The 27,041-nt window shown below is 39.1% G+C and overlaps 1 protein-coding gene across 1 annotated transcript; it reads right to left on the bottom strand.

Moving 5' to 3' along the window:
• Positions 1-3,034: 3,034 nt before the first annotated feature.
• LOC106937851 (DNA-directed RNA polymerase, mitochondrial-like) lies at positions 3,035-26,961 on the bottom strand. Its single transcript, XM_015019574.1, has 15 exons — positions 26,735-26,961; positions 25,846-25,944; positions 24,780-25,612; positions 23,811-23,944; positions 18,804-18,990; positions 15,630-15,779; positions 14,160-14,327; positions 13,758-13,928; positions 12,010-12,249; positions 8,991-9,776; positions 8,082-8,204; positions 7,672-7,794; positions 5,990-6,169; positions 4,669-4,755; positions 3,035-3,229 (listed from the first exon to the last, which is right to left on the bottom strand). The coding sequence occupies exons 1-15, from the start codon at positions 26,865-26,867 to the stop codon at positions 3,068-3,070; spliced, it is 3,576 nt and encodes a 1,191-aa protein (XP_014875060.1). The 5' UTR covers positions 26,868-26,961; the 3' UTR covers positions 3,035-3,067.
• Between the last annotated feature and the right edge of the window lie 80 nt (positions 26,962-27,041).

The following is a 27,041-nucleotide window of genomic DNA, read 5'->3' as shown; positions in this document are numbered from 1 at the left end:
GCCATGCAGCTGAAAGTGTGTGCAGAGAGCATTAAAAATGGAGAGCTAAATACAACATTGTCACTAGTGATGATTGTCTAACACCAACTTACGTTTTTTCTTTTCATTATTTTTTCATTTTCTATCTGCTGTCATACACACTCTTGTCCAGATAATCCATTATCTCTGAAACCACTGAAACAGAGGTACCTACTTAAGGGTTTCTACGGGGTTTACTGCTAACAACTTTCTTTATCTTTCACTGCATCCAATTCTAGGACAGAACAGACCAGCTGAATACATTAAAGAGGGAAAGATGAACATGGAGGAAAGGAGGTGGGAGCAGCTGCACGAATGAAAGAACATTGAGCCTAGTTTTAGGGGGTCATAACGCTTCTCGCTTTGCTGGTTCTAGTCAATCGGTTAAAGGTGGCTGTGTGTTGATTGACAGATTCGCACAATCAGAGAAAGCTTTAAGAACAGGCGCAAAGGAAGGAGGATAAATCCCATCACTTAGTGACATGGCTGCCATCTTAACCATCATGGATGTAGATGGACTGAGGATGAGACAATCTGCCCTTTCCCCCCTTTACATCCAATCTCCGGATGGACTTACGTGAGAGGTGTAAGGAGAAGCTGTGACTTTAAACATGGAACGGGTAAAAAAAAAAGCAATTCCTTTTTTTAATGCGAGTTATTATCTGCCGTACTGTAAATCAAATCCCTACCGTGTATTATAATGTATGAACAAGAGCGTATGATCCGTGTAGGGAGTTGATTGAATCCATGCCGCTAAGACGGATGGAGACCTTGGATCGCCCTACGGTCGGATATGAGTTTCTAAAGTCTAAATCACGGTTAAGCTCCAGATGCTCACAAGGTAACCGGGTCAATCATATATCCCAGTAATATGTTTATTTCCTCAATCATCTTTGCTTCACCTAGCCACACCTCCGCTGGCCTACAGCTGATTGTATCCCCACTAAACTTAACTTTTCATGGTGTTACCATTACAACGCAAACCGCATATTTAGTTTGGCCCAAAATGCCACAAGATTCTGGAAAAAGTCAGAAAAAAAAGCCCATGTAGGGCAACTGAATGGAATCACATTGACATTTACAGATACATTACATGAATTTCAATGGAAAAGCCACACAAAGGAAAAGCACCATAAGGACGGAAGGAGAAGCATTCCCATAGTCAAGAGGCTAAATCCAAACACCAACTCTACAATGCAAAATGTGGTTGTAGCATAATAACTTTTGAAAAGGTGTAAGGGATTTGAATACTTTTGTGAATGAACTGTAAGCGACAGCAGCTTTTACATACGTGTCATAAAGTCCATCCGAGGCCGGTAAAAGAGTCGGTCCAACTTTCGCGACCTCAGTGGGCTTGTAAACACCGATCAGGTGAATTACTTATTGACGGCACATTGGTTTCAAACTGTTTACAGGCCACAAGCAGCTATAGTGTACTTAATGAAAAACTTTTCCACTAGAGAGGCCCGATCAGTGAAACCCAGAGGAGACTAATTCTTCTCACACAGAGGACATTAGATCACAAGCTTTTAGTCACACTATAAACCCACAAATCCGGTCAAATCCAGCCGATTCCCTCGAGTTAGCATCCGCTGAGAAAGATTATACTACAGCTTCCCTGGGTGGAGGGGACAGCATATATATAAAAAAAAAAAACACATCAGCCAAAGTGACCTCTGATTGGATTAGTGTCTTCTGGTCTAGTAAGGCGCCTTCTCCAAAGTCTTTTTCATCTTTTTTTAATTTTCCTACATTTCCCCTCAGATGTACACAAACAATTCTCCTGCGACAAAACACCCGCTACTTTCACCTTATTTTCATTTTTTTTTTTTTCTGCACAGCATTATTCTCCAGCCTAGCCTTCTATCTACAGTGTAATTACTGATAACCCACAGGAACGCAGCGGCCCTGGATTTTAGATGCAGCGAGGAGACTGAGAGATTAAATTTAATCCAGCTATACTTTACAAAGGTGACCTTTCTGCAAGATGGTTTCATTTTTTTGTTGCCCAGTGATGCAACTGGATTAGAGAATTATTGAAGCAGATCGAGAAAATTGTCAGTAAAATCTCATTTAACCTATTTGTTTGTTTACTATTTTGTTTATTTTTAGGCCTTAAAGGCAAAAAGGAGCTCAGCTAAGCATCTTCCTGGTCCGCTTTGTAAATCAAAAGAAGCAGGTCAGATCAGGGAAAGAAATTGACTACCAACAGCGAGAGAAAGAGAAGCTCCCTCAGGGGATCTACCATCTGTCACTCCAAGTCATTTGCACCTGCTGCCGCGGTGGCATTTCCTGTCTAAGACAACCTTATGCTTGAAGTCAGACTAAAAGAGCAGTTTGTATGCCGAGCAAGCCCACGAGTTACTAATCTGATCGGCAACGTGTCCGCCTCCGCCCTTCACGTCGCTAACAATTAAGAAGTTAAGAGGTTGCGGTCTTTCCCTCTTCATACAGATGGGAACACTTCCCAGTTTGTACAACGCACACGAAGCTGCGTTATCTGCAGACACGCCGGCACACAGTCGTCATGTTATATCTCTAAGATGTGTTACTGCCGGTATCACCATAGCGACAAACAAAACAGGCTATGTTGCTGAGGTCTATTAAAGTTGCACCACTTAGAATAATCGCAATACACCATCGGTGGCGCACTCCGGCAGCAAACCCAGAGAGACTCGGAAAGCCCGAGACGAACAAAAACAAAAACCCACGGCTGAGACACTGACGGGATGGGAGGATTAAAACTCATATTGATTGAATAATTTTTGAGTCTTGTTTCCTCTGGAAAGAAAGCTGCAAAGGATATAAAATAAACAATTGTATTTCTTGTGCTTGTTTTACAGCACTTGGGTCAACTGTGCTGTTTTTGAAGTACTTCAAAATGAAGCTGGAATGGGATGGACAAAGCAAAAAGATTTTTGCTCTGGCGAGACAGTCGGTACAAATATAGACTTTCAGGTAAGGTTTAGTTTGAACAGGTTGAGAGCATAGAAATACTTTTACAAGAAGCAGCGACTGGCTAAGCTGACTGACTTCTTTCAAATATCTGTTAAATTGGGTCTCTGCAGTGGAAAGTCAGTCCTATGGTGAGACTTACCAATAAATTGCGTGTGCGGTGGTAAGGCTGAATGATCGGTAAGCCCAGGGGTGTCACCCACTCCACAGTGTGGCCACACTTGGAGATGAGCCTGGCACTTTCTGTCAGCCAGTCCTGCAACAGAACGACACCAGCAGTGGTGAAAAACAAACAAAAAAAATAAATAAAAATACTTTCAGTACCCGGCATCCGCTAAATATTTGCCATGCGCATATGGTCGTATCCATGCTTGCATGTGCGTGTTTGTGTATGTAGACGTGTTCAAACGACTGAGTTCACTGAGATAAAGCTTTCATGGTCTGCTGGATCAAAATTTAATAAATCGGACCCATAAATAGATCCTCTGGTACATTTTCAACCACAGAACACAGAAACTTCAGCCAGCTACTGCGTCAAGAAACGATCCTTGGCTTTCAGCCCTAAATCTGCTGCTCTGCTTTAAAGAGAGGCCAACAACTGTGGCGGCGTTGTTGTGGAACAGGTCAGAAGCTGTTGCTCGCTACAAAACCTGCAGCAATCATGTCTGCACAAGTGTCTGAAGCCATTTTCCCAAAAAGAAAGCTTTACTGCCTCACCACACAGACGCACGCAAACAGAAAGATTTGTGCTACAACAAAGAAATAGAATTTTACAATTGAAGCAACTCAAGTGTCTCTGCAAAATAAAGTATTTGAAGCAAAGACACTAAAGTAAAATTAAGTAAATTCATGGAGGCTAAAAGATAATGAATGTGAGAACTGGACACATGGTCAAAGCAGTATCAAACTCATTTTCATTTTGGCCCATGTAAAGATCACAAGTCATCTTCCTAACTTTTATGTGAGTGATATTAAACTCATAAATCTTGTACAGTATATAACAAAGTACATACTGTTGGTTGGCAACAAAAATGTTGGGAGTTTTTTTTTTTTGTTTTGTTTTTTTTTGTTCAAGGTTTGATGTAAAAATAAATAAAGGGGGAAAAAAACAACAACACATTTCAATATTTGACCCCCACATCACTGATCATAGACAATTTGATTGGCAAAACAACTAAATCCAAAACATGAAATTGTTATTTTCACTCACCATCTTCATTTTTATGAAACATTACCTAAATCAATTGAGTTTTTGAATATGAAGGTACCGATGCTAGGATTTAAATTTAGGATCAATTTTAAAATTAATGTTGAGTTAGTTTTTTTGTCATAGTTTTAAACATATTTCACAATGAAAATTGACACATATTAAACAGCAAATGTAAGATCTGACAAGGTCTGATAAGGCGACTGATAAGTAGCAACCAGCTCCCAACAAAGAGGTAACAGTGTTTGCAGTATTTATAGCAGTTCACAATATAAGTGCTGATTAAGTCCTTCAAACTTCAAACAAGCATAAATTTAAGATGAATGCATGTTTTGTTTAACTGCAAGGCGGACGGTGGGTTTATTTGGAAACGTTTCTCTTTTGTCTTTTTCAGTGAGGGAAAACAGACGGAGGCACAATGTCTAACAATTGTTAGACTATTAGAGTAAAACACCAGCTAAATGTTTGCATGGTTGAAACTGGCTCACCTGAATCTCTCTGGTTCCCGTAAACATCTCCTTTAGGCCACTGAACACCAGGCGCGTAAGGTAATGAGACGCGTCCCATACATGGTCCTGAAACGCAAGACAATAACATCCTTTTATTCACGCTATATCTAAATAATTCATGAAATTATTATTATTATATTTTTTTTGTTTGGCTCTTAGTTACTATTATTGTTGAACTTAATGTAGCAAATCCAAAGTGTAATGGAAATAATGGATATAAATTGCAGGACATTGGACTGCATTTATCCTCATATTACAGGAACATGATCTCCACAGTAGGTGCTACCTCCTGCTCAAAGCACATCCCCACCGTAATCAGTCACAATTATAGGCCCACCCAATTCCCTGCTAAAACCAATACAGGATATTAAGCAGAAGTCATTTAGAGCACTGCTGTGAGGTTTATGTGCCGGGAGGCGTTCTGCTGATGCCCTCTATGTGAAATGCGTCATTTCCTTCAAGTATTTTTAAGATTAAGTTAACTGTAGGACAGATAATAAGCACTGAATGTTCTACAGACATCCATTCGTGTAATTATTCACATGAAGTCCTTTTATGTCCAAAGAATAGAGGTCCTGAACTAAAATAAAAACAGATTTAACGTAAATATATAGACACAATATCAAGCGGATGAAAATCTTAAACAGCTGAAGTGCATAAATGTGGAAAACAACGCGTCCGACTCGTTTTGCCAAGATTTGATTTCTTCATTTCTGGCCTCGAAACTGCCCTGGATCAGTAAACAACAGCCGCAACATGTTTGCACTCAGCAGACATTCGCTGCACTGTTCAGATTATGACGGGAGAGTCACTCTGCATAACCAGGTGAAAATGCTTTTTCCATGTCAGAATGAACGAACGGAAAAACCTGGAAACAAATGTTTTTTTGATGCATTTCCATATTTTCCAGACAACACAGAAACATCAGAAATTTAAAGCAATCAAAAAAAAAAACCATTGCTACTTAAAGGGCCTGAGTAAAACAAGATCATTTGCTTGTTCTCTTTGTTTAATTTGTTGAACATGAACCATATGTAGGAGTATTAATCTCAAACGGAAAATATGCTTTATAACAGATGAATTCATTGCAAAGCCTCAAATTAATTAAATTGATTTAATTAAATTGAGTCCCACAACTAATTTTCAGGTCAGATCACAATAACAAAAACGATTCAAGGTGCAATAATGCTTCCTGTGCAAGTAAGAAAACCTGGGAGGAAAAAGGAGGAAACCCTCATCGTGACATCACATTGATTAAAGGCTAAAAATACAAGTGTGTTCGCTGTACACACTGCTGTACCTTGGGAAACTCATCAATCTCCTTTAGCCTCTTCTCGATCTGCAGGCGCCCTCCGTAACGAGTGACTCCGTACACCACAGTCATCACCGTCTGTTTGACCACCTTCCTGCTGATGAAGCCCTCCAGAACCTGGGCGATCTTCAGGCCTTTTGCAGCATCCCGAGTTCGCAGCTCTTCGACCTGAAGCACATTTTTTGGGAGATAGAAAAATGTCTTCTGTATCAGTCAAGCTATTAAAGGGAATTTGAGAATATAGTGCATTGCTAAAGCTGAGATATGTTAACCCTTTGTCTTACTACAAACTCAAGCTTCAATGGAGTTAATTGGGATTTTATAAAAGGGACATAGTGGATGCATAAGATGCATCTTAATCCCCGGATAATCCACATATTTGCACATCTACATTGCAAGAGAACACTAGGTAATATTTAAAGAGATCACACTAAAATCCTGCTCAATGTCTCACGTTTTTGTTTATGCTTGGGAACTAGTCAACTCTAAAATATTTCATATATTCAAAATATTTCACAAACACATCTTACCATCTGAGATGCATAGCACTGAAAAATTCATTAATGGATTTAGAACCTCATGCGTAAAACTGCTACATCCTAAGTCCACAAAGTAATACTATAGCAGATCCTTCCTTCCAGCTGCTGTAAAACTATAACCATCACTGCTCCAAACTCAAGAAGTTTATATTCCTATTATTTTTTGCACATCCTCATTGTTTTTTTTTTCACTTCTTGTATGTAGTATATTATTTTTCAATGCACACATATATAAGAATATTTAGTTTTTTCTTCAAATTATCAAATTCAGTTTCACTTTTTTAAATCTTGGTATGCTGTTTTTAATAATTGTACAGTACATTTCTCCTATGTTGTAAATTTGTCCTTACTGCACAGTCTAATTCTTATTTTTATGTACTTTTTTAAATTTGTATGAATATGCATGCTTCTACTTAGCTTTAACTTGCTGCTGGTACATCTGAATTTCCCCACGTTAAATAATATTTTTATTCTATTCCATTTGGGACATACAGCTCTCACTGTATGTCCCAAATTACGTGGTTATTACCTTATGAATAAGAAAGATTTTTATTTATTTATTTCAGTGTGGTCGTTTACTGTTTCAACGCTTGATGTCATAAACAGTATAATCGAATAATAACTGCAAAGCCCAGATGAAGACAAAGCCCACCAAAGCAGAGTTCTGCAGCAATCTCAAATTTATAGCGTTCAGTGTGAAGTTACAGTCACTGCCCTTAGAGGAGCAGAGGCTTGTCCTTGGTTCAGTTCAAATCCTGTTGTTCTGAAATGCCAGAAAGTCACAACTGGGACCAATTTAAGTGTTTCTGCAACCTGGGTGCTTTCATGCATGCACACACATAAACTTTAAAAGAATAACAAAGTGTCTTCTCTCTCCCCTCGACTTTGATGCAGAGCAAGAGGAACTAAACACTTTTAAATGCAAGACCTAAACTTAGAAACTTAAAAATATTCTCCATGCTCAGCTTGTCACTCACTTTGGGACTTAGTGAGTCATCTGAATAATAACCACTGAGCAACTGCAGCGTGCCTCGTAAAATCCCGTCTCCTGTTGTGTAACGTCAGGTTTTTGCAGAGTACAGGCTGGAACTAAATGCTGGCAAATTGCACAAAAAGCCCACCACTGCTCACCTGCTGGGCTACGCCGCTGTACACATCCTGGGGCACCTCGCAGGGCATGAGGTTGACTGAAGTCGCACCGATAACGTCTCTGCCAAGAGCTGCGTAGTGCTGGAGGCCGTTGCAGGAGCCGTCCTGAAAAAGAAAAAGTGAAGGACTGAGTATTCATTCCTTCACTCACTCATTCAACCTTTATTTATAGTGAAGACAAATAATAATATTAAACAGTTTCACAGTCTGTAGTCACATGCATTTTTAACCCTGTTTATGCCTCAAGCAATAACCAACACGACAACACCAAGTAGAGCTGTCAAAATAAAATGACAGGAAGATTTGCTAAAGATAATATTTCCTCCTTTGAGACACCTGTTAGAATGTCTACAAGTAATTTTAAAAGTTTTTTTTTTCTTTTTTCTCAGTACCTGGTGAACAGGAAAGTGAGAGACAAACTTAGTTGGATCCGGTGACCGGACTGCGTTGGCGATCTCCATGCAGCAGGCCAGTGCCTGCCATGGCTCATCGGCCTCCATCCACCATTTTTTGCCCTAAAAAGAGACAAAAAAAGGCACACACATAACAGATTGCTTTGATAAACATATGCAGAAAATACTGGTTACTGTTTGTTGTACAATTAGAGTATTTAGTCTTTTTAAAAACATCTCTATCAGCAGGGTTTCTGCATGTTTCACCAACTCATACTTAAGACCACTATGAAAGAAATGTAAGACCTATATCTCAGAAGAGACGTATGAACTTTGTCCAGCCAAGTGGCAATAACGTTGCCAGTTGAGACCCATAATAGACCCCAAAGGTCAACTTTTGGGTCTACCCCACAACAGTGTGGTAGACCCAAAACTCTTGCTAGCTCGCTAGCAGTGAGTTAGCAGTAGCCTCAAACATTTTGAGTCAAAAAACTTAATGAAGATGTCCGAGTGACTCAGGCTTTTGCATGACAGAAAAGTCCCACAAGAAAAAGAATAGATAAAATATATGAGACTAAATAGTCCTGTCAAGACTAAGACATGTGATTAACTTATTAAAGACCAGCTTTTGTTTTTCAAATGAATATAAGATATTTGAAAGACTTAAATTCATTTAAAAAGTAAGTTGGCCTTCAATATGTTAATTACAGGTCTTAAATGTTGTCTTTCCGTTGCTGTTTGATTTTGTGTATTATGTATCTAATACTAAGACAATTTAAAGACTTACTTTTAGATGGATTAATTTAAAACTTTTTGAAGATGCGCGGACACCCTCTACCGAGCCAATTATAATTTAACACACTTTCGATCAAACAATGAAGGCGATCAAAACAATGAAGGTGAACTAACGTTCAGAGGGTCATCTGCAGAGTCCAGGATGTCCTCCATGATGCTGTCGGCGTATTCCAGACGTCCCTGCAGTGAGCTCCTCTTCTTCAGCCCCGTCAAGTTGACCAAGTGAATCTTCAGCCAGTCCAAACCCTTGGGACCAAGAGGCTTCCCCTCAGCGAACACGAGCGTCGCCCGAGTCACATCACTCCCCAAGTGATTGAAATACGGGGGACATGGGTAGGTGCGGCCCCTGAAGTCCATGTTGTGGGGAAACCAGAACAGCTTGTCCCGCATGTGGTGGGCAATGGAGAGTTTATAAAGAGCGTCCATTCGCAGGCTGTGCATCTCGCTGCACTTCTTCTTGGCATTGATCACCTCTCGTTTCATGTGTGCCTTCTCGCTGGCTGTGTAGTCGGGGTCTTGAGGGTTGAAGTGGGGTATTTTAGGGGCTTCTGACAGAGGCGGAGGGATGTCCAGCTTATCGCTGCCCCGGTCGTTAAAGATCGAGATGATTATGTCCAGAATTGGCTTGTTGACCCTCCAGGCGCAATTACTCAACTGGTTGAGCGAGTCAAAAACCGGGTGGAGATTCGGACACTTCTCCAGCAGTTCCTCGTGCTGCGTGGCCCCGTGCGTGGCGCGCATCAGCTTGGCCGGGGTGAGCAGGTAGGCGCCGAACTTCTCCGATGTCCACGGCACCGGAGGGCACAGCATCGGCATCACTGACGAGTCAAAGGTCAGCGTGGTCTCCATGGCTTCCTGCTGCATCTGTGTCAAGATGGGGTGTGGCTTGATGAAGCCAACCTGAAGGGAAAACCATGTGAAATGCAAGTGGAGTCTGAACTGATATGTAGGAATATTTGAGTTGCTCATAGAAAGAAAAATAAATAAATAAAAATCAGTAAAATAAAAAAAGCATTTTAAAAAAGAGCTTGAGGCTTAATTGCTTCTCAAAAGTTTAGCAAATTGTTGTTGCCACCAATTGGTTTTTCTTTTACACATCTATCCAGTCCTGGGAAATACCTACAGTTCTATCAGACTTTCCAAGAATGCATAACGCCATATTTTTAAATTATTTTACTCATATAAATATTCCCTTAAAGTTTAATGTAAAATATCTGTCAGAAGTCGTTGCTAGAGCAGATGGCTCGAGTAGGTTTGCTGTTATGCATATTGGGTCTGACTTTACTTAACATGCGTGAAGCAGTGAATAAAAAGAGCTTCATTTGTTGACTGTAACCTGACAGAAACACCTCAGCGTCACTCCAATGACTCAAACCTTCACGCTGTGCAGTAAAATCATTAGGATCCCCCCTGATGGGTTAATCACTGTGGAGAAAAGGGTCTGAATCTACAAGAATAGAAAATTACACAAGAATTAAACTTGACTAGAGTATGTCTCACTGTCAAAGCGCATCAAGCTCAGCAACCCACACATCTGCCCGCTTCTCCGAGCGTGGTCACCTCAGCCTGCTGCAGGCTCCCACGGCAGTAAATCAGCGAGCCAATTAAGGGGACGCTGGAAAAAAAAAGGGATTAGGCCGGGCCCTATTCATCTTACTCATCTGCTACCACCACCATTCCCCACCAGGGGAAAGTGGTTTTTATAAATCACCCTCCTAGGAGCTTCATGCTGGATAGAAGGGCGCTCAAGTGTTCAAGGTAACAGGCTTTCTGAACAATCTTTGTGACAAAAGTGAAGGTCAAGTTCTTAAAGGTTGCTCTTTTTGTTTCTACTCCTTATTTCTTTGTTCATGAAAAGGTCAGCTGTACAGCTAGTTCACCGATAACTTTCTCAATTACTTAATGTAATTGTGTATAATTATCCCTAATTTAGGAGCTAATTTGACAAATTGGGAGGGCTAAAAATGGAACAGGTTTGTTCATTTGTTCTTTTATTCTTAATCCTCTGGAGAGCTTTTTCAGACAAGTTTTCAAAAACTTCTTTAACTTTTACTCTGAGTCACTAAAATAAGAATCCCAAACATCTGCACCTAAACAGTAGTGATTTTTTAAAAAGGTTCATGTGGCTCTATACCCTGCGCAGCATGTAAATGAGGGTGGCACAAACCCTTAAGAACCTACCTATACGTTTTTTTAATCAATTTCCAACAGATAACGACTAGCATAGCATGAATCAAGAAAGCTGTCAGCACACAAATTCAGATGTTTGACACTGTGAATGTATAAATCCAAACAGATTTCCTTTGTATTTCTCATTACCTATCACAACATAGTGACATCTATGAGTATCACAACATTTTATTTATTTATTTTTTTTATAAATGTTACATACTGCAGCTTGAAAAATCTATAAACCTAGGCAGATACTTCCACTGTCAGGTTACTGGCTCAGGGTCAGCTAGCACAGACCTGATCAGTTTTTGGCATCCTGCTAAAAAGTCGAGTGCGTGTCCAGCAGCTTTATGGTTACAGCTCGTTGCAGCGCCGCACTCCAAGACAGGTTGTGGTTCTCAGCATAATTTCAACATGATTCCTTTGGAAATCTAAAATCATCACAGTGGGTCAGTAAATGCTCTTAGTCTCTAAAAAAAATATATATATAAAATTTTCTTCATACTGCCGCATTTGCGGTATCCTCTAATAACGACAAACACAATTCCTAGTTTAACCACTAAGGGTGACCGATAACCGTTGGCGTCAGGCTGTGCACATTTCCACAGTCCCTTGGACGTTCATCTAAAGTTCTGTGTGGAAAACAACCAACATGTTTCGAATCCAGTGGTGTTCTGCTTTGTGTAAGACTGACTCATCCTCCACCCGCCCCCCCCAACCTCACAAATCAAAATGATGTTCTGCATTTTCTTTGGTTTTGAAAAGTTAAAATTGCATTACAAACATCAATGCTGTAACTGTCTTTAAATGCAGATTATGCAGAAAGTTTGCAGCTACAAGAAAGTTCTCTCTTTTTTTTGTGAAAAGAGTGGAGTTGATACTTTGTGAAGCTTGCCCAAGTAAATTTCAAGTAAGGTACAATTACATCAGAGAGGCTGCACATAACAAAGTGGGTCTGTACCTGTCTGGTGCTGCGGAAGGTATACATGTGGTAGAGGATGGGGATGAGCTTTTTGTCATAGGCGGGGTTCAGGATGTCACTGTTAATTTTAAGATTCTTCACCATTATGTCCACAATGAAGGTTCCCAGCTCCAGCATTAGAACATACGGCCAACTTGTCTCTGCGCCCTGTAGCGTGGGTCCTGAACTCTGCTCCATCTCCAGTTTGCACCACTGCTCCCTTGGAAGGACATTGCACACCTGAAGGAAAACACCAGAACCTTTTTGACACTTTTATTTAAGTAATCTGCATAAAGATTGCTAGCTTTGATGCACATCTACTAGCCTCAAAATTGGTGCATGGAAAAAATAAACATGCAAACTAATAACAGAGACAAGCAAGCAACACTTTTAGATGAGTTGCCTTGAAAAAAAATTATAATTGGCATTGTTTTAAACAACAAAGTTTGCATATAAATGACCTCAGATGGCAAAACAAGTACCTTAATAAACTTCCTCTCTTCCTAACAGGAGTTAAACAAGCATCCGGCTTGTTACAATTGTGATATTTTTAGCATCTTCCCAAGGGCGTATGAAGCCATCAAAACACAAAGTTAGGGACAAAGAGTGCAAACTCTCATTAAAGCAAGACAGTAAGTCAAATATTTCTCATTATCTATCACAAGATCAAGATGTAACAGAGCTGCTTGGTTTGCAAAGACAGAAAGATGCAAAACTTCATAACAATGTTAGATAAAAAAAAACAAAAAAACATCTTGTTTTTTCCAATCAGGGCTAAACTGAAATCCAGAGCACAAGCGCAGAGTGCAGTCCACAATGCAATGAAAACAAAGTGTTAAATATGACTAACAAAGCATAAAACATTGTTTTGTGGTGGGCATGGTTAAGCAGCAAATTCACTCCAAAGTCATTGGAAATGTGCAACACTAATGGATGCTAAATGAGCTGCACTCATAAGGACAATTGATATATATGCAATATGCAGCATTACTGCAAACTCAGAAAATGTGTAACTGTGAAAGTTTTAGTTCAAATGAGAGATTTCACAGAGGAGAAATTAAATAATTTTTACACTATAAGAAGATTGTAACAAAAACTGATTTTTTTTTTTTTTTTTACAATTTAAAGCCTTGTCCCAATGGACCGTTAACATCAACCATTCAGCAGCAGCATGTTGGGTTCCTGATTCAAATTTACTTTGGATTTACCACATGTACTAAATTCATTAAAAGGAAAAGTCGACATATAATTTAATTGACCTAAAAATTTTGCCAACATAGGTTAGACAATTGTATCTATGCATTTAAAGGTAAGCGCTGTAAAGCACAGTGATATTCAACATTAGTGTCTAGTTTAAAAAATATTGTTTTTGAAAACAGGAACTCCCACCTACTCCTGTTATTTAAAGATAACAGGAAATATCATCTGTCACAGCTGGAAGTGAAAAGAAAATTCTGGAGACATTCACCAGTAGAAACTGGTTAGCACCATCTTCAATGGCTGCACATTCCTGGACAAAACCTATTGAAGTACTACCATACTGGCAGACGTCCACCCTGTTAATCTGATTTAGGACTGGCTGCTGCAGTGGAAATGATATGGGTTAAAAGAAAATAGCCAGTTTTCTCTGAAAGATTAACACAGTATAAATATACATTATCTATTTTATATATCATTCGCATAACAAACTAATCTTCTCAGGATTTAGGATGTAAAAAAAATCTAATATATAATTATTTATTTTTTACCTTGGTATCTTTGGCCAGCAGTTCTGTGTAGGCACCATAAATACTTTGCAGCTTTTCTACAATGCAATTCTGGTGCTTCTGTCTCACACAGTACTTGGTGTAGATTCTGTTGCCCAGATCATGAGCTAAAATCTTCAGGGACTCCCCACTAGGAGGCAGGTTAGAAACACTCTGCAGAAAATACAGAAACTTTAGTATTTAAAACACACATAGTAATAAATATAAATTGGAAACTTTTATTATTATCTGGTACAATACAATGAAACACATTAAGTTTGTACTGCAAAAATGACATATTTTTCCTCTGCATCCATGACATTTCTTTCAAACTCAGGGAAGTCTTAGTGACATTGTGGGCTTGAGACATTTTGTTATGCGGTCGGTACAACGGGCTCGCGTTACCTGTATCATAATGTCAACGTACTCCTTGTCCTCCAGCAGACAGAGATATGGATAAAGGTTAAGCTTGTAGTCCCTGGTGTTGGTTTTGGTCAGGATCATCTTGTTCTCCCTGAGCGCCTGGAGGAGAACCTTCTGCCACTGTGCCCGCTGTTCTGCCAGCAGTTCCCTCTGAGAGACAACACAACTGGAAGTCATCCACCGGAGAGAGCAAAAATAAAACGATCCCAACGCAAGAGACAAAAACACACACCAGGTATACTTTACTGGAGTCGCTGTGTGCGTGGGATATTGTTAGGGATGGTTTGGTATAACAATTTTACTGATGAAAGTGGGAAAAACACATTATGCATCTTTCCAAAATGAGATTTTGAAAAATAAAAAAACTGGGATAGGCTTATTCCAAATAGACTCGTGGATAAACAGACAATGCAAATGAGGATAGACTCATTTTCCTGGATATTTGACTCTGGAAAAAGGAGATATAACACAAACAAACATATTTGTATCCATCGGTTTGGAAAACCAAAAAAAGACTAACAGACAGTAAAGCCTTCCATTTTATTTAGCTATGGTACAATTAAGATATTGATTTTACTTAAGTAGCAGCTTTTATAAATCTTAGACTGATGCAGCTTAATATCTCATCTAAATGATGCACAAACAAAATAAATTTTAAATTTGATTTGGTCTTGAATGCATCCAAAGATGGAAAGTATATGAGAAATGAGGACAGATTGTAAGGGAGTGGAAAACAGATGAATGCAAATGCAACGTGATTAATTTATGCATGTGCTAATTAACCTGTAGCAACTTTTCTATCAGATAGAAATATCCAGTATGACTATTAACAACCAGTCAACAGCCTTGGGAGGTGGCAGAAACAAAAAAATGAAATTATGTTATTTTCAACTGTGGAAAACTATTAATACACTAGAATGATTTTACATTTTGTCAAATTAACCAAACCAATTCACCAAACTGAATTTGTGTAAATTTAATAGAACATCTTGGTTAAACAAAATGACCTAAGCATTGTTATTGAGGGAATAAGCGGTTCTTTCTTCCACAGGTTTAAGTGTCACAGAAGTTTGAACGAAGCAGAAACACCGGTTCAGACTTTGGAGCGAGAGGTGACTGCACATTCTCTCCAGAGGGGCTCCATTACAATGCATAATTATTCAGCGCTGGCAGTCTGTAAATGCTGCCGGACCACCAGGGACTCTCTGCCTGCTTGCTTCCCACATAGCCCATCTGCAGAGGCAGGCAAGCCAGGCCTGGCTGCAAATGCCAGAGTTGAAGAAAAGGCTGAGCACAAGAATGGGACACCAGATACCAAAAGGCATCAAGCCTGGATATAAATTATTACAAGGATGACCCAAGAGGACTTTAACCCTACGAGTTTAAGCTGTCAGTACAACATATGGTTTTGTTTTTATAGGTTGAAAACATGCAGCTGGGGAGTATAGTTACCATTTTAACCATGTTTTCGGTGACGGGCTTCATCGCCTCGACAGAGTCGATGGTGACGGTGCAGGCCTGCTCCACGCTGAGCTGATGTTGAAAACGCCTCTGCAGATCCTCCTGAGTGAAGTCGAGTTTGGGATAAGTGTGATGGTCCCTCTACAACAGAAACAAAATCCAGACAGACACACAAGATAATTTAAATAATGTCACCAAGCCTAATTCCACAAAAATAGAATCTTGATGAGTCTGAAGCAAAAGCTTCACTGCTAAATAATTTTTAAAGTCCATTGAAATGGAAAACACACTCCCAGCTAACCCTGTGCTTGTTTGCGAACCAACCGGTCCATTCATAAGGCTCAGTTGAGTGTTACACAACAGAGTAGAGAAACAAGCGTCTTGGATGAAATGTTTGCCAGCAGACGATTGGAGGTTACCTCGTTTAAACTCGCAGGTGCATAAAAAATGAGCCTTTGCAGCAGCTTCACACCGGCTGTGCGGTGCTGCGTGCTGCACGTTGCACAATCAACATGTCTGATGCACAGCTGCTGTGTCTCAGCTATTATCTGTGCAATGTTGCATGATTGCGGAAAATAGGACTTTCCCAATCCATGCTTGTAAGATTAAAAGTTTTAACAGCGGACATTTGACCTAGTGTCCCAAAAAGGTTGAGCCCAGTCTCCTCCATAATGGTAAAATTATGAATTCTGACCAATAATTTTGGTAATCCAAGCTTTCTCTATTTGTGGTTCACTAGAATTTTAAAGTCCAATGTCTTCAGAAACCGCTGAAAGGGACAACAATAGTCACAAAAGCATCAACCATGGAGCAACTGTAGAAGGTGGCCCGGCTGCGATGTGTTCACATGGATAGGCCAGTCTTACCTGGGGAACACATGGCATCAAGAAAGAAAAGAAAGAAAGATAACTGCATAGAAAGAAGAAAGAAGACAAGTCTGTGGAGGCAATGTAATGTCCTGAGTATCATATAATACAAATTGTTCCAGACAACTATTTTAGTAAAACCATCAACCAACCATTGAGATGGCTAGAATGCAGAGACAATGGGTATTTAAGTTATCCAGAAAAGCAGACTCAAGATATTTAACCGAGTGGAATAAAGTTTGAATAGGGAAGTAAGCACTATTTAGTTCTTGCATGGTTAGCGTGATTAACAGCAACGAAGGCCAAAATAAATCAATGAGAAAAAAACGCATCAGTCTCTGTAGACACGTTGAAACTAGATCAAACTGCATTTTGTACGATCCACAGCTTCATCAAAATTCATTTTCACACCAACAAACAATGTTCTAATTAGACCGGGCTTCTGCTGCAAACAGCGAATCAAAACTCTCCAGAGGCCGTCCGGGCTGCTCCTCTCTTATCTAGTTATTTGGACGGCCTTTAAGCTCTTGTGACCTGCCAAAAAGTCAGAGTCGTGGTTGAGTAATTTACCTGTACGAAGGCTATCAAAGTCGCTGTTAAAGAAACAGGCACATTTAACCTGCTCTCATATTTCAGAAGAAGCCAAAAATATCAATAACCCTAGTAGATTCAAGTTTAAAAAATTTATTAATTAATTTGACCAATAGGTTTCTTCTGACTGGTAGTAACATGAATATACTGCTCTCATTTGTTATCAGAAAAAAAAAATCATTGCTTGAACAAAAATATTTTTAATTCTGCCAAGTTTATGGATAAATAATCTTGGTTTAGCTATACATGTCTTAATAGATTAAAAGGTGCTTTCAATTTTAACATTTTATAATTTTAGGACACAAAAAAATTGCTGGCTTCAGTGGTAAACTCTTCGCCAAGATTTTCACGTTGACAGTAACGATTTTTATTTTTCTTTGATGTTTTTTTGTCAAAGTATGAATGACAGCGCTAGACTCTCATCATGGCTCTGATTGATTGTTTCTGACTAATCAGTGTACTCCTGCACAGATTCTCTGTTATACTGTCAGGAAATAGTGAAAGATTCAATAAATATGTAAAAAAATAAAATAAAATAAAGAAAAATACTGTCTGTAAAATTTACATGCTACAGCTTTAAACCCCTTAAAAATTTATTTGGAAAACTTGAGTAATTTTGTTGAGTCATCTTAAATAGATTCAGCTAGTGCAAATTTGCTTTAAAGTATAAGCCTCAAATCAAGCACAATCACAAATGAAAATGAATATGAGTGACGACGTAACGAAGTCCGTTTTAAGAAGGTAAGACACAACTCCCTACAACAACAATGTAAGAGGTCGTAAAGAAGTGGATTACCATCCCGTTTTTGCTTATAGAGGTCAAGTGAGATTAGATTAGATGGCCTGTATTTATTGATCCCAGTGGAAATTTAAGAAGCTAATAAATCACATACTGATGCAACATTTTGGCAATATTTTTCTTTAAATAAATAATGACTGGGTATAATACATCATGTCTTGCTGTTCATTTGTAGTTGGATATACTGGCAGTAGCCTTAGCACCAGGTAAAGACAAGATGAGTTTTATTAAACACATAAAGGAGGGCCTACTTTCCTTGTATCATCACTGCATGACCTCAGGATTTAAAAAAAATAAATAAAATCACACAACACATGCCGTTAGCAGCAATCTAACACAATCAGGCCAAAAATATGACAATCAGTCAGAAGACAAGTAAAGTAAAAAAAGAAAAAAAAAAATGGTGCATGGACACAGGCTAAAAATACAACAATTGTTCAAAAAGCTGCTGATGAGTCACGTGACATGCCTAAGAAGAAAGGGAGGTGAGAATAAAGTAGAAGAGGTGAGAGGAAGAGAGGCAACACAAGCAGAGAAGCCATTAGACAGCAGAGCTGGGTGACTATAAATAGGCCTGTGCTTTTCTGGTTGTTAAGCGGTGAAAATCAAATCTATCGTAGTCACACTGGAGTCTTCTGACAGCTTACCCCACTCTCTGGTGCTTCACCTGACAAAGCATATTGGACACAAAACTGCCACAAAATAATCTACATCCCAATTAGCTACCTAAATTAGCTAGATGCACTGATTAACTTTAACGAAGGCATCAGTGTTTGTTTTTTGTTTCTATTTGGATACTCATTGAACAGTAGTTAAAAGAGAAATATCGGAGCTTGCGGAAAATGTGAGTGCAACGTATCGCCGCCGCCACTGGCGAATGATCAGCCGCTGAAACCCCATCCGACTTACATTTGTGTAGAAGTCCTTAACAAGTGGTGAGGAACTCTGGCTTGCGTTCAGGGTGGGGCTGGGCTCGTAGTCTGGTCTTACAGTCTGAACTGCCTTCAGCAGCATGTCCCTTTCATCTTGTCGGAAAACGCACTCCCTGAACAGATCGTCCACAGACAGCCCATCCTTCTTCATTTGATCCAGACACCTGGACAACGAGACACAGCCAGAGGGTGGGAGGTTATTTTCTTTCCTGCAATTTGTGATTTATAGACAGTCGTGGGTTTTTTTGTTTGTTTTTTTTCCCCACAGGCTGATCTGATTTTCTGTTTTATCTAAAGGTTTTAAAGTCTCTTTTAGAAATTGTAACACAGGCAAACTTATATGAATAAACTTAGTTTTAATTCAGCAAACTTTTCACCGTGAATCCAAACATTTTTCAGATTTTTAGCGCATCAAAGAACATGGCGGCTGCCAAAGCTTTTGCAAGATGAAAAAAGTAGAGGTTGTTGCGTTAAATTAATCTGAAACAAGAAATAAAATTTCAACATTTCACCAGTGAGAGTTGATCTCAACCCCTGGGTCACTGATTTGTTCTGTAGCTCAAATTCCTGTTGAGTTTCATTGGAAACAGTCAGAAAATGTATGTAAAAAATGTTATTCGAATAAAAGCTTTGACCTGGAAGTTAGGAAAAATATTGTAAAAGACAAAGGATTCAAAGAATTAAAATAAATATTTCTTCTTAAAAGTATATCAAATAACAACCTCTGGAAGTACAGGTTTATTGTTTTGTTAGTTTGTTTTGTGCGCACGTGTTTTTGTAATAGAAAATATCACAAAAGAACTTTTCAGCACAGTCATGTTTGCTTTGTTTTCATGCATTAGAGAACATTAGAGAACAATATACAGAATATTTAAACGCAAATCTGGATACAAAAAAAAAAAAAAAAAAACACAAAATAAAATAATAAAAGCAACAAGATCCAATACTCCTGTTAACATTTTCTTTATGACAGTATTGAACAGAAAAATATAGGATAAAACTATATGCAGGTTTTAGACTATTTTATGTGAGGCATTTCTATAGCTATGTAAAAACTCAAGAAATACAATTAAATTAAACAGCTGCTACTAGATGTAGTTGCACAAAATAAATAATTAGAGTTGATGGTGCTGGTTATATATGGATTTTCTTTAGAATATAGACTCATGTATTAGTTTTTGTATCCAGTTCCTTTCTTGTAATTACAATAGCATTTCATGAAACAAGACATTTTTAACTACAGAGTAGACATCACACACTTCTACAGAAGCCAGCCCATTAAAACACGTGACGCAGATTTTCAGAAGTGTCCCACTTTATGGTTGTTATGTCAGATCACAATTTGAAAGTTCACGACATCTGACCTGCCTGCGGATGCTGGAATAATAATGACCTGCCAACTATCTGATTAATTCAGATTTAAAAAGGAACAAGAAAAAAAAAAATCCAAGGCAAAGTGCTACAGAATATAAATTTGGGCATTTGCATCGACAATCCTTCTGTCAGGCCGAACAGTTTGATCCGGGCCCAGATGGCTCCTGACAACAACAGTGAAATTTATATTTGAATAGAATCACCAGGAGATCTCCCTGAGGGAGAAAAAAGTCTTCATTACTGAATCCAGATTATATCAATGAGCAAGCGCTCTGTTGAATATAGATGAAATGTTTAATAAAATCTTTCTATAAGTGCAGTGCCTCACCAAAGTATTTGTACCACTAACTTCTCCACATTTTGTCACGTTTCAACCACAAACTTCCAATGGGATTTTATGTCTTAGACCCAAACAAAGCAGATTATACATCTAATACATTGTACTGAAATAAAAGCATTCCCCACAGCGTGAACTGAAAACTGGACTGACTGCTGTGTTTTTTATGATTCTGTTTGATCGCTAATGTTTTTACAGAAGAGATGTATTGATACTACTCAGATAAAGTCACAGGGAGTTCCATTTATTAATTAGCCGACCATGGAAGGTATCCATTTGTATTGGATTTTATTTAAGGGTAGCACAGTGAAGGGGTGGAATGAGAATATATGCGAAACTGTATTTGGTAAACATTCAGAAAATCACTTCACAGTCATGCCCTACTTTGAGTTGCTGAGCCACATAATATCCCATTAAAATGCATTGACCTCTATGGTTTGAATGAGACAAACAGTGACAAACATTCACACATCATCAATATCCTTGCAAGGCTCTGCAAATTAAATATTTGTTCTTTAAAGATAAATTGGTTTAGCTGTTCAAAAGATTTTGTTCTTTAAAAAAAAAGATTTAGTGCCCTGGAAGCATCTTTAATTTAAACATTTTACTCTGAATGCATCATATTTATCATGCTCACTCATTAGGCTGTAGGCTGGCTGTATTTCACCCAATAGCTTAAAAAATGAATGTTTGCAAAACTTTCAGGCAAGATAAATACAACGTCGCCTTAGGTGCGTTTGCTTGCAGTGCCCCCTATAGGCCACCAAAACAACACCACCACCACCACCAAGCCGAGAGGAGGGAGCGAGAAGAAACCCATTTATCACCAGTCACAGAGGACAGCAGAGCTCTGCTTCAGCCTGCACACACCTTTTACTCCAGACAATTATAAATAACAGTGAGCTAATTAACGTCAGGAGAAAACCCTGGCTCAGCAGCTTCCACCTATTAAAAACTAATCAGAAGAGAGCTGGGATCTGTTTGTCACCGGCAAAAACAAAAGCACTCCGCAGCTCGAGATAGACGCACGGCGATGCAAAGGGGGTCACGGCATTCTCCCCTCCCGCCTTGGAGACACTCGTGCTGAAACGTGCAATTTTGGTCTGAGCAAACGAGAAAGCCTCGAACAAAGGCAGGATTAGTCTGGGAGCTGGCAGTGTGGTCCAGAGGAACAAAGAGGGCAGAGAGGTTGACAGATAGAGCATAATCAGCCTGGTGACTGCTCTGCTGCACCCTGGGGAACGCAGAGCTCTGGAGGACACAGCGCTTTCAAAAGGAAATCTTAAAGGGATGAGTGCGTGTGTCTCTGTGAGAGAGTCGCAAACTATAAAAGGGTACATTCAGGGTAAGGATGTGGCAGAAGTGACTTAATAGGAGAGAAAAATTTGAGTGCGGGCAGGGGCGGGGGGAAGAAAAAAAAAACTGACTAGGCTCAGGATGATAATGAGGAAGTTAAAATAAAGGAAAGACTGGGGAAAGAATGCAACGCTGCAGAACCACAATGTCATGTTTGGATCAGCTTACACTGATCGATGGACCAACCCAATCTCGCTGCCAACCTTATCGGCCTGCTACATGGCCTGCTATTGGACCGCACAGCATAGGGCGATGTTCCCAGTGTGTGCGTGTGTGTGTTCATAAGTTCCTGCGTGCGCCGTTACTGAAACAGGAATCATATGAGGATATGAATATGACACAGTTTTACATTACGAATGCAACCGTGTCAAGTGTATGGGACCCTGAATGGAAGAAAATGTCCGATAAATCAATCATCGATCAGGCTTTTCATGTTAAAGATGGTTAAGCTGGGTAAAAAGGGAAAGCAGGTTTTATGTTTTATTGAAATGAGGCTTGATAAAGGGGAACAGACTCCTACTTTGTCTAAATAATCACATTTCAAGAGTTAAACATGAAACTCTCTAAAAGATAATACATGTGTGACTCATGTTACTCTACACCACGGTCAGTTTCCCTTTACAATTCAGAGAGAAAAAAGATGACAGATGCAACATTTACTGCTAGCACCAAGTTCTGCTTTTTTTTTGGAAGTCAGCATCTTTGATAGAGGTAACCATTTTAAACTCAATCGAATAAGCAGATTTCTACTGAACTTCAAATAAAGTGCATAAAAAATTACTTATGTGCTCTTGGACTGAAATGCTTGATTCATCTTATGAGCAGGCAAAGAAAACTTACTAAAATAATAGACTCTAAGTATCGGTTTTGGTTGCTAACATTAGTTAGCAAGTTGTAAACAACTAGAGATAAACCAATCAGGCTTTGATTTGCCAACACCAATGTCTAATTTTCTTAAAATTTGGAAGACCTGTCCAGGATTCTCTGTATCTCTCTTCATCCCTCTGTGGGACTTTTCAAGTGATTTCCATTTCCATAAAACCTGATCTTTGTTCAAGTCGCAGAGAGATGGTTCCTCTGAATCCCTATTAGCCTTGTTGAAATAGTATATGGAACAAAAAACATTGTTGTCTCATACCCATCACCCACTTTGTATGTCTTTTGTATTATATTTTCAGTCTGTTCCTTTTGTTTACCTCATTTTGTATGTGTCTGTGCAGAAATAATAAATAAACAGGGTCTATGTAGTAATATGCATTGAGATAAATTAAAGAGGAAACTCACTATATCCTGCAGCCACAATAACTCCAGACTAATCTTATGTGCAGCACAAAATACGAATAAAATCTAATAGTGGGGAGCAGACCGACTGATAAATGGCAACTGATGCAAAATGCAAACAGAGCAATTTTGCTGCATGGACTTTTCTCTCTTGAAGCCATGAGCCTTGTCTCGCAGATTCATTAAAAAAAAAAAAAACAAAAAAAAAAAACGCTCAACACTGACAGTCTGGCAGACATTTGTTTCGCTTGCTTTTCGAGATTTGCAACAACAAAAAAAGATTAAAATAAGAAATGGATAGTAAATGTGCAATTGTCCAAAAGATATATATTAAACAGATGCAATTTAATTACATGAGTCAGCATTTAAGGTAATGATGAAGCTGAGGAGTGTACCAAACAGCAACTGTATCTTCCAAAAGGAAATACACTACCAGACACAAACAGCCAGAGTATGACCCCTGGTGGCAAAACTCTGGTATTGTTACTACGGTTCTTTGCCTAGAGATATTTTTCTTACCCAGTTAATGTCAACATTTCTAAATAAATCTATTAAAAAAATACAAAATACTATAATACTAAACCAATTTCTTCGTAATCTTGGTTTGCATACTGATGTGCACATTCGCAAACGTACCTCGAAATTACTTTTGGGGGGCAGTTTTTATTTCGGCCCATGCACTCCAGTGCAGCAGAGTAGGAGCTCACGTTTGGCTTCAGACCAGCTTCTTCCAGCAGAATAAAGATCCGACCGATCTGATTCAACGTGCCCTGAAGAGAAGAGAACCACGATTATGTGTTTGAGAAAAATGTTCCTCGCTTTATGCTTGATAACACACAAAAAAAAGAAAGGAAATTAAACCTAAAAAAACAAAAAAAAAAAAAAAAAAAAACACAAACCTCTAATATCTGAAAGCCATACATAAAAGTGTAAAAGCATAGTTGGCTGAAACCGTAATACAAATACATGAAAGACGCTAATCTCCTTGTGACTTCATAACAACTGTAACATGCTTTCAAAGATATTAACTACACCGTGAATCATTTTTTAATTTTTCACAATCACCAGCTGTGGCGTAACTTATCAGAATTTGATGTGTTAGACCAACACATACTACTGCATCACTGTGAAGTCTAATGAAAATGGTTAAATGCTTTTAAAATTTTCTCCAACTAAAAATCTGAAAAGTGTGTCATAAGTTTGGATCCATCCTCCTGTACTCTGGTAGTCGTAAATAAACCAATAATTTTCAATGTATTGGTTTAGCTAGGGAAACTTAATGAACCGTCAGCAACACATCAAAGATGCAAAACGATGCAGCCTTGTAACCTTAAAGAGTTAGGTTACAAAACAACATGGACTTTGAACGTCTCACAGGAAATTGTTCAACCTATAATTTGAAAATGGAAAAAAAGATATGAATATAAATAGGATATTGTCAAGAAAAGTGGTGAAACCAGCAATATTTTTTCCTTCCACTTCACATTTACGCTCTAGTTGGTGAAAGCTTCGTTATATAAAATCCAAATAAAACCTGCAGAACTTTGCTGTTGTCAAGGAAACGGCAGCGCATTAACCCTCTAAAATCGGATGTTTGGCACTTACCTTTTTGGCCCACACCCTCATCATAATGTTGTAAATATCTGTGGTAAGCTGTTTACGTCGACTCATAACTCTGTGCTGACTGAGCAGGAACCTTTGCGAGCGCTCGACGTCCCCCATAAACACGCACGCCTCCAGGTAGCAGCGGATGCTGAGCTGGATGTCCGCGCAGGAACTTCTCGTGCTGCTCTCCTGGAAGCGCTCCATTGTACTCAGACATATCCGTTGCTGTGCCTGCTCATTGAGTCTTTTTTCAAGCTCCTCAATCTCAGCCAGGTCTCCGTCCTCTGGTTTATTTGTTGCGTCCTTGTCAGAAACTTTACTTTTGGAGTCTCTCCGCTTCTGTTTAGATGTTTTAAGTGCCTCGGCTGCTTTTGATGAGGTGGCGGCTGTTGTTACTGCGGCTGCTGAAGAAACCGAGGGGCGGATTTCGTCTGACAGCTTCGTGCCACCTCTCCTCTTCTTTGCGGCAGAAGATATAGTTTTATATGTTGTACTTGTGGGCATTAAGGTACTTTTGCTAGCTTTAGATTTCCCCGGTAGCTTTTCTTTAGCGTTTCTCTGCATTTTCTGCTGGAGGATCTGCTGTTTCTTAAGTTTATTTTTCTTCTCCTCAGATAATTTTTCCATCCAGCGGCTCGGCTGAGACTTGGAGGCCCTTTTTGTAACCGCCTGCCCAGATTTAGGAATGTCGCTTTTGTCTTTAGAGGATCCTTTGAGAGTCCTTACAGATGAAAGACCTCCCCGAAAAGAAGGAGATTTAAGAAACTGGACTTTTGCATGTTGGACATCTAAAACGATGTCAGATTTGAGTTGCTGTATCCTGGCTTCAAGGACTGTGAATAGGAAAGGGAAGAGAAATATCACATTACACTGAAATGACACAAAACACAGAACAACTTCAGAGGGAAACTTAAAATATGGTTTGCTACTTGTCTGGTAAAACATTGTTTTATCAAAACTGGAGCTTGCCTTGCAACATGCATTGTGTGTGCAAGTCCTCTAAAAGCCGATTCTCCAATTCTTTTTTGTTAATTAAAAGTGATATCTGCAATCTAAGTCAACATACCATCTAACAACTGAGACTGTTCATGAACACGTTTCTTTGCATCCTCTGATTTCGGGATTACAGACGAAATATTTCTTCTTTGTAGGTACAATGGTGTTTCTGGAAGAAAGAAAAAACAAAAAGAAACAAACAAACACAGTGTGGTTCATCTCTCCGACATAAACATGCTTGTAATTCTCAAAAACTAACATTTTGTTTTTCATTCTTGATCTGAAGCAGATATTCAAAAAACATGCATTTGTAAATTTTCTTTCTCAATTCTCTCGCTACTTTCCATTTTCATAATGCCACTACAACTCTCATCCAGTCAGTAATATGAACACAAAACACGGAAACATAAGGGACAATTCATTCAGCTGAAAGACTACACTTACAATACTATATCCGTGCACATCTATGAGGTTGCAATACTGCATAACTAGTATATTGACACCGAAACTCTAAGGTCACATGTATGTTTTAAAGTATAAACTCAAAATATCCCGCAGTGACACACAAAAAGAGAAAACCTCGTGTTGCTACATGATCTGGAACCTCAGTCTCTGGCTCAAGGACGAAGAGACAAGAAATTTTAAACCACCAACCATCAAGATACAGCAGTAGAAGTCATCGTCGAGAACAAGAGTTGGTGATGAACTTTGTGTATTCGTTTGAAAACATGTGATTTTATCACTTTGTTTGCCAACATCAAGGTAAGAACGTGGACCAACCACGAAGCTAACAAAGCTACTCGATGAAGGACGAATAATTGAGGTTTTGAGCAAAACCAGAGTATTAGTGAAATGAAAGGTAGAAACTATATTAAGGGTAAGACAAGAAGACATGAGTAAACTTTTCATGGAGGATAAACTGGTATCCCTCAGGAACAGAGTTCCCTTCTGCGGCTTACCTGAAATCCGTCTGACTGCGGCGCTTCTCACAGAGACACACAGCTGGCAGCGGTCCGCAAAACACCTGCGAACGTCCGCTAAACTGCGCCGACCGAGGCATTTGGCGAGAGAGCAAACTCGGAGAAGAGACATGTTGACATGTAACAGCCGCGTTACTCCAAGAGCACTACGCTGCCATATTGGAAAAGACTTAGCTAATCGGCAGCCGAGATAATGTCCCTTTCGTCAGGCCTGATGAGAGGAGTTCAGATAACATCGAACAGCGACTCGAGGAATATGGAGGTAGATATGTTAAAACATACAACA

This window comes from Poecilia latipinna, unplaced genomic scaffold (assembly GCF_001443285.1).
Source record: "Poecilia latipinna isolate Pla-1442-1.1 unplaced genomic scaffold, P_latipinna-1.0 Scaffold2449, whole genome shotgun sequence".
Classification (NCBI taxonomy): Eukaryota; Metazoa; Chordata; class Actinopteri; order Cyprinodontiformes; family Poeciliidae; genus Poecilia; species Poecilia latipinna.
Note: the sequence above shows the minus strand (reverse complement) of the source record. Positions and strands in the feature narration are given on the sequence as shown.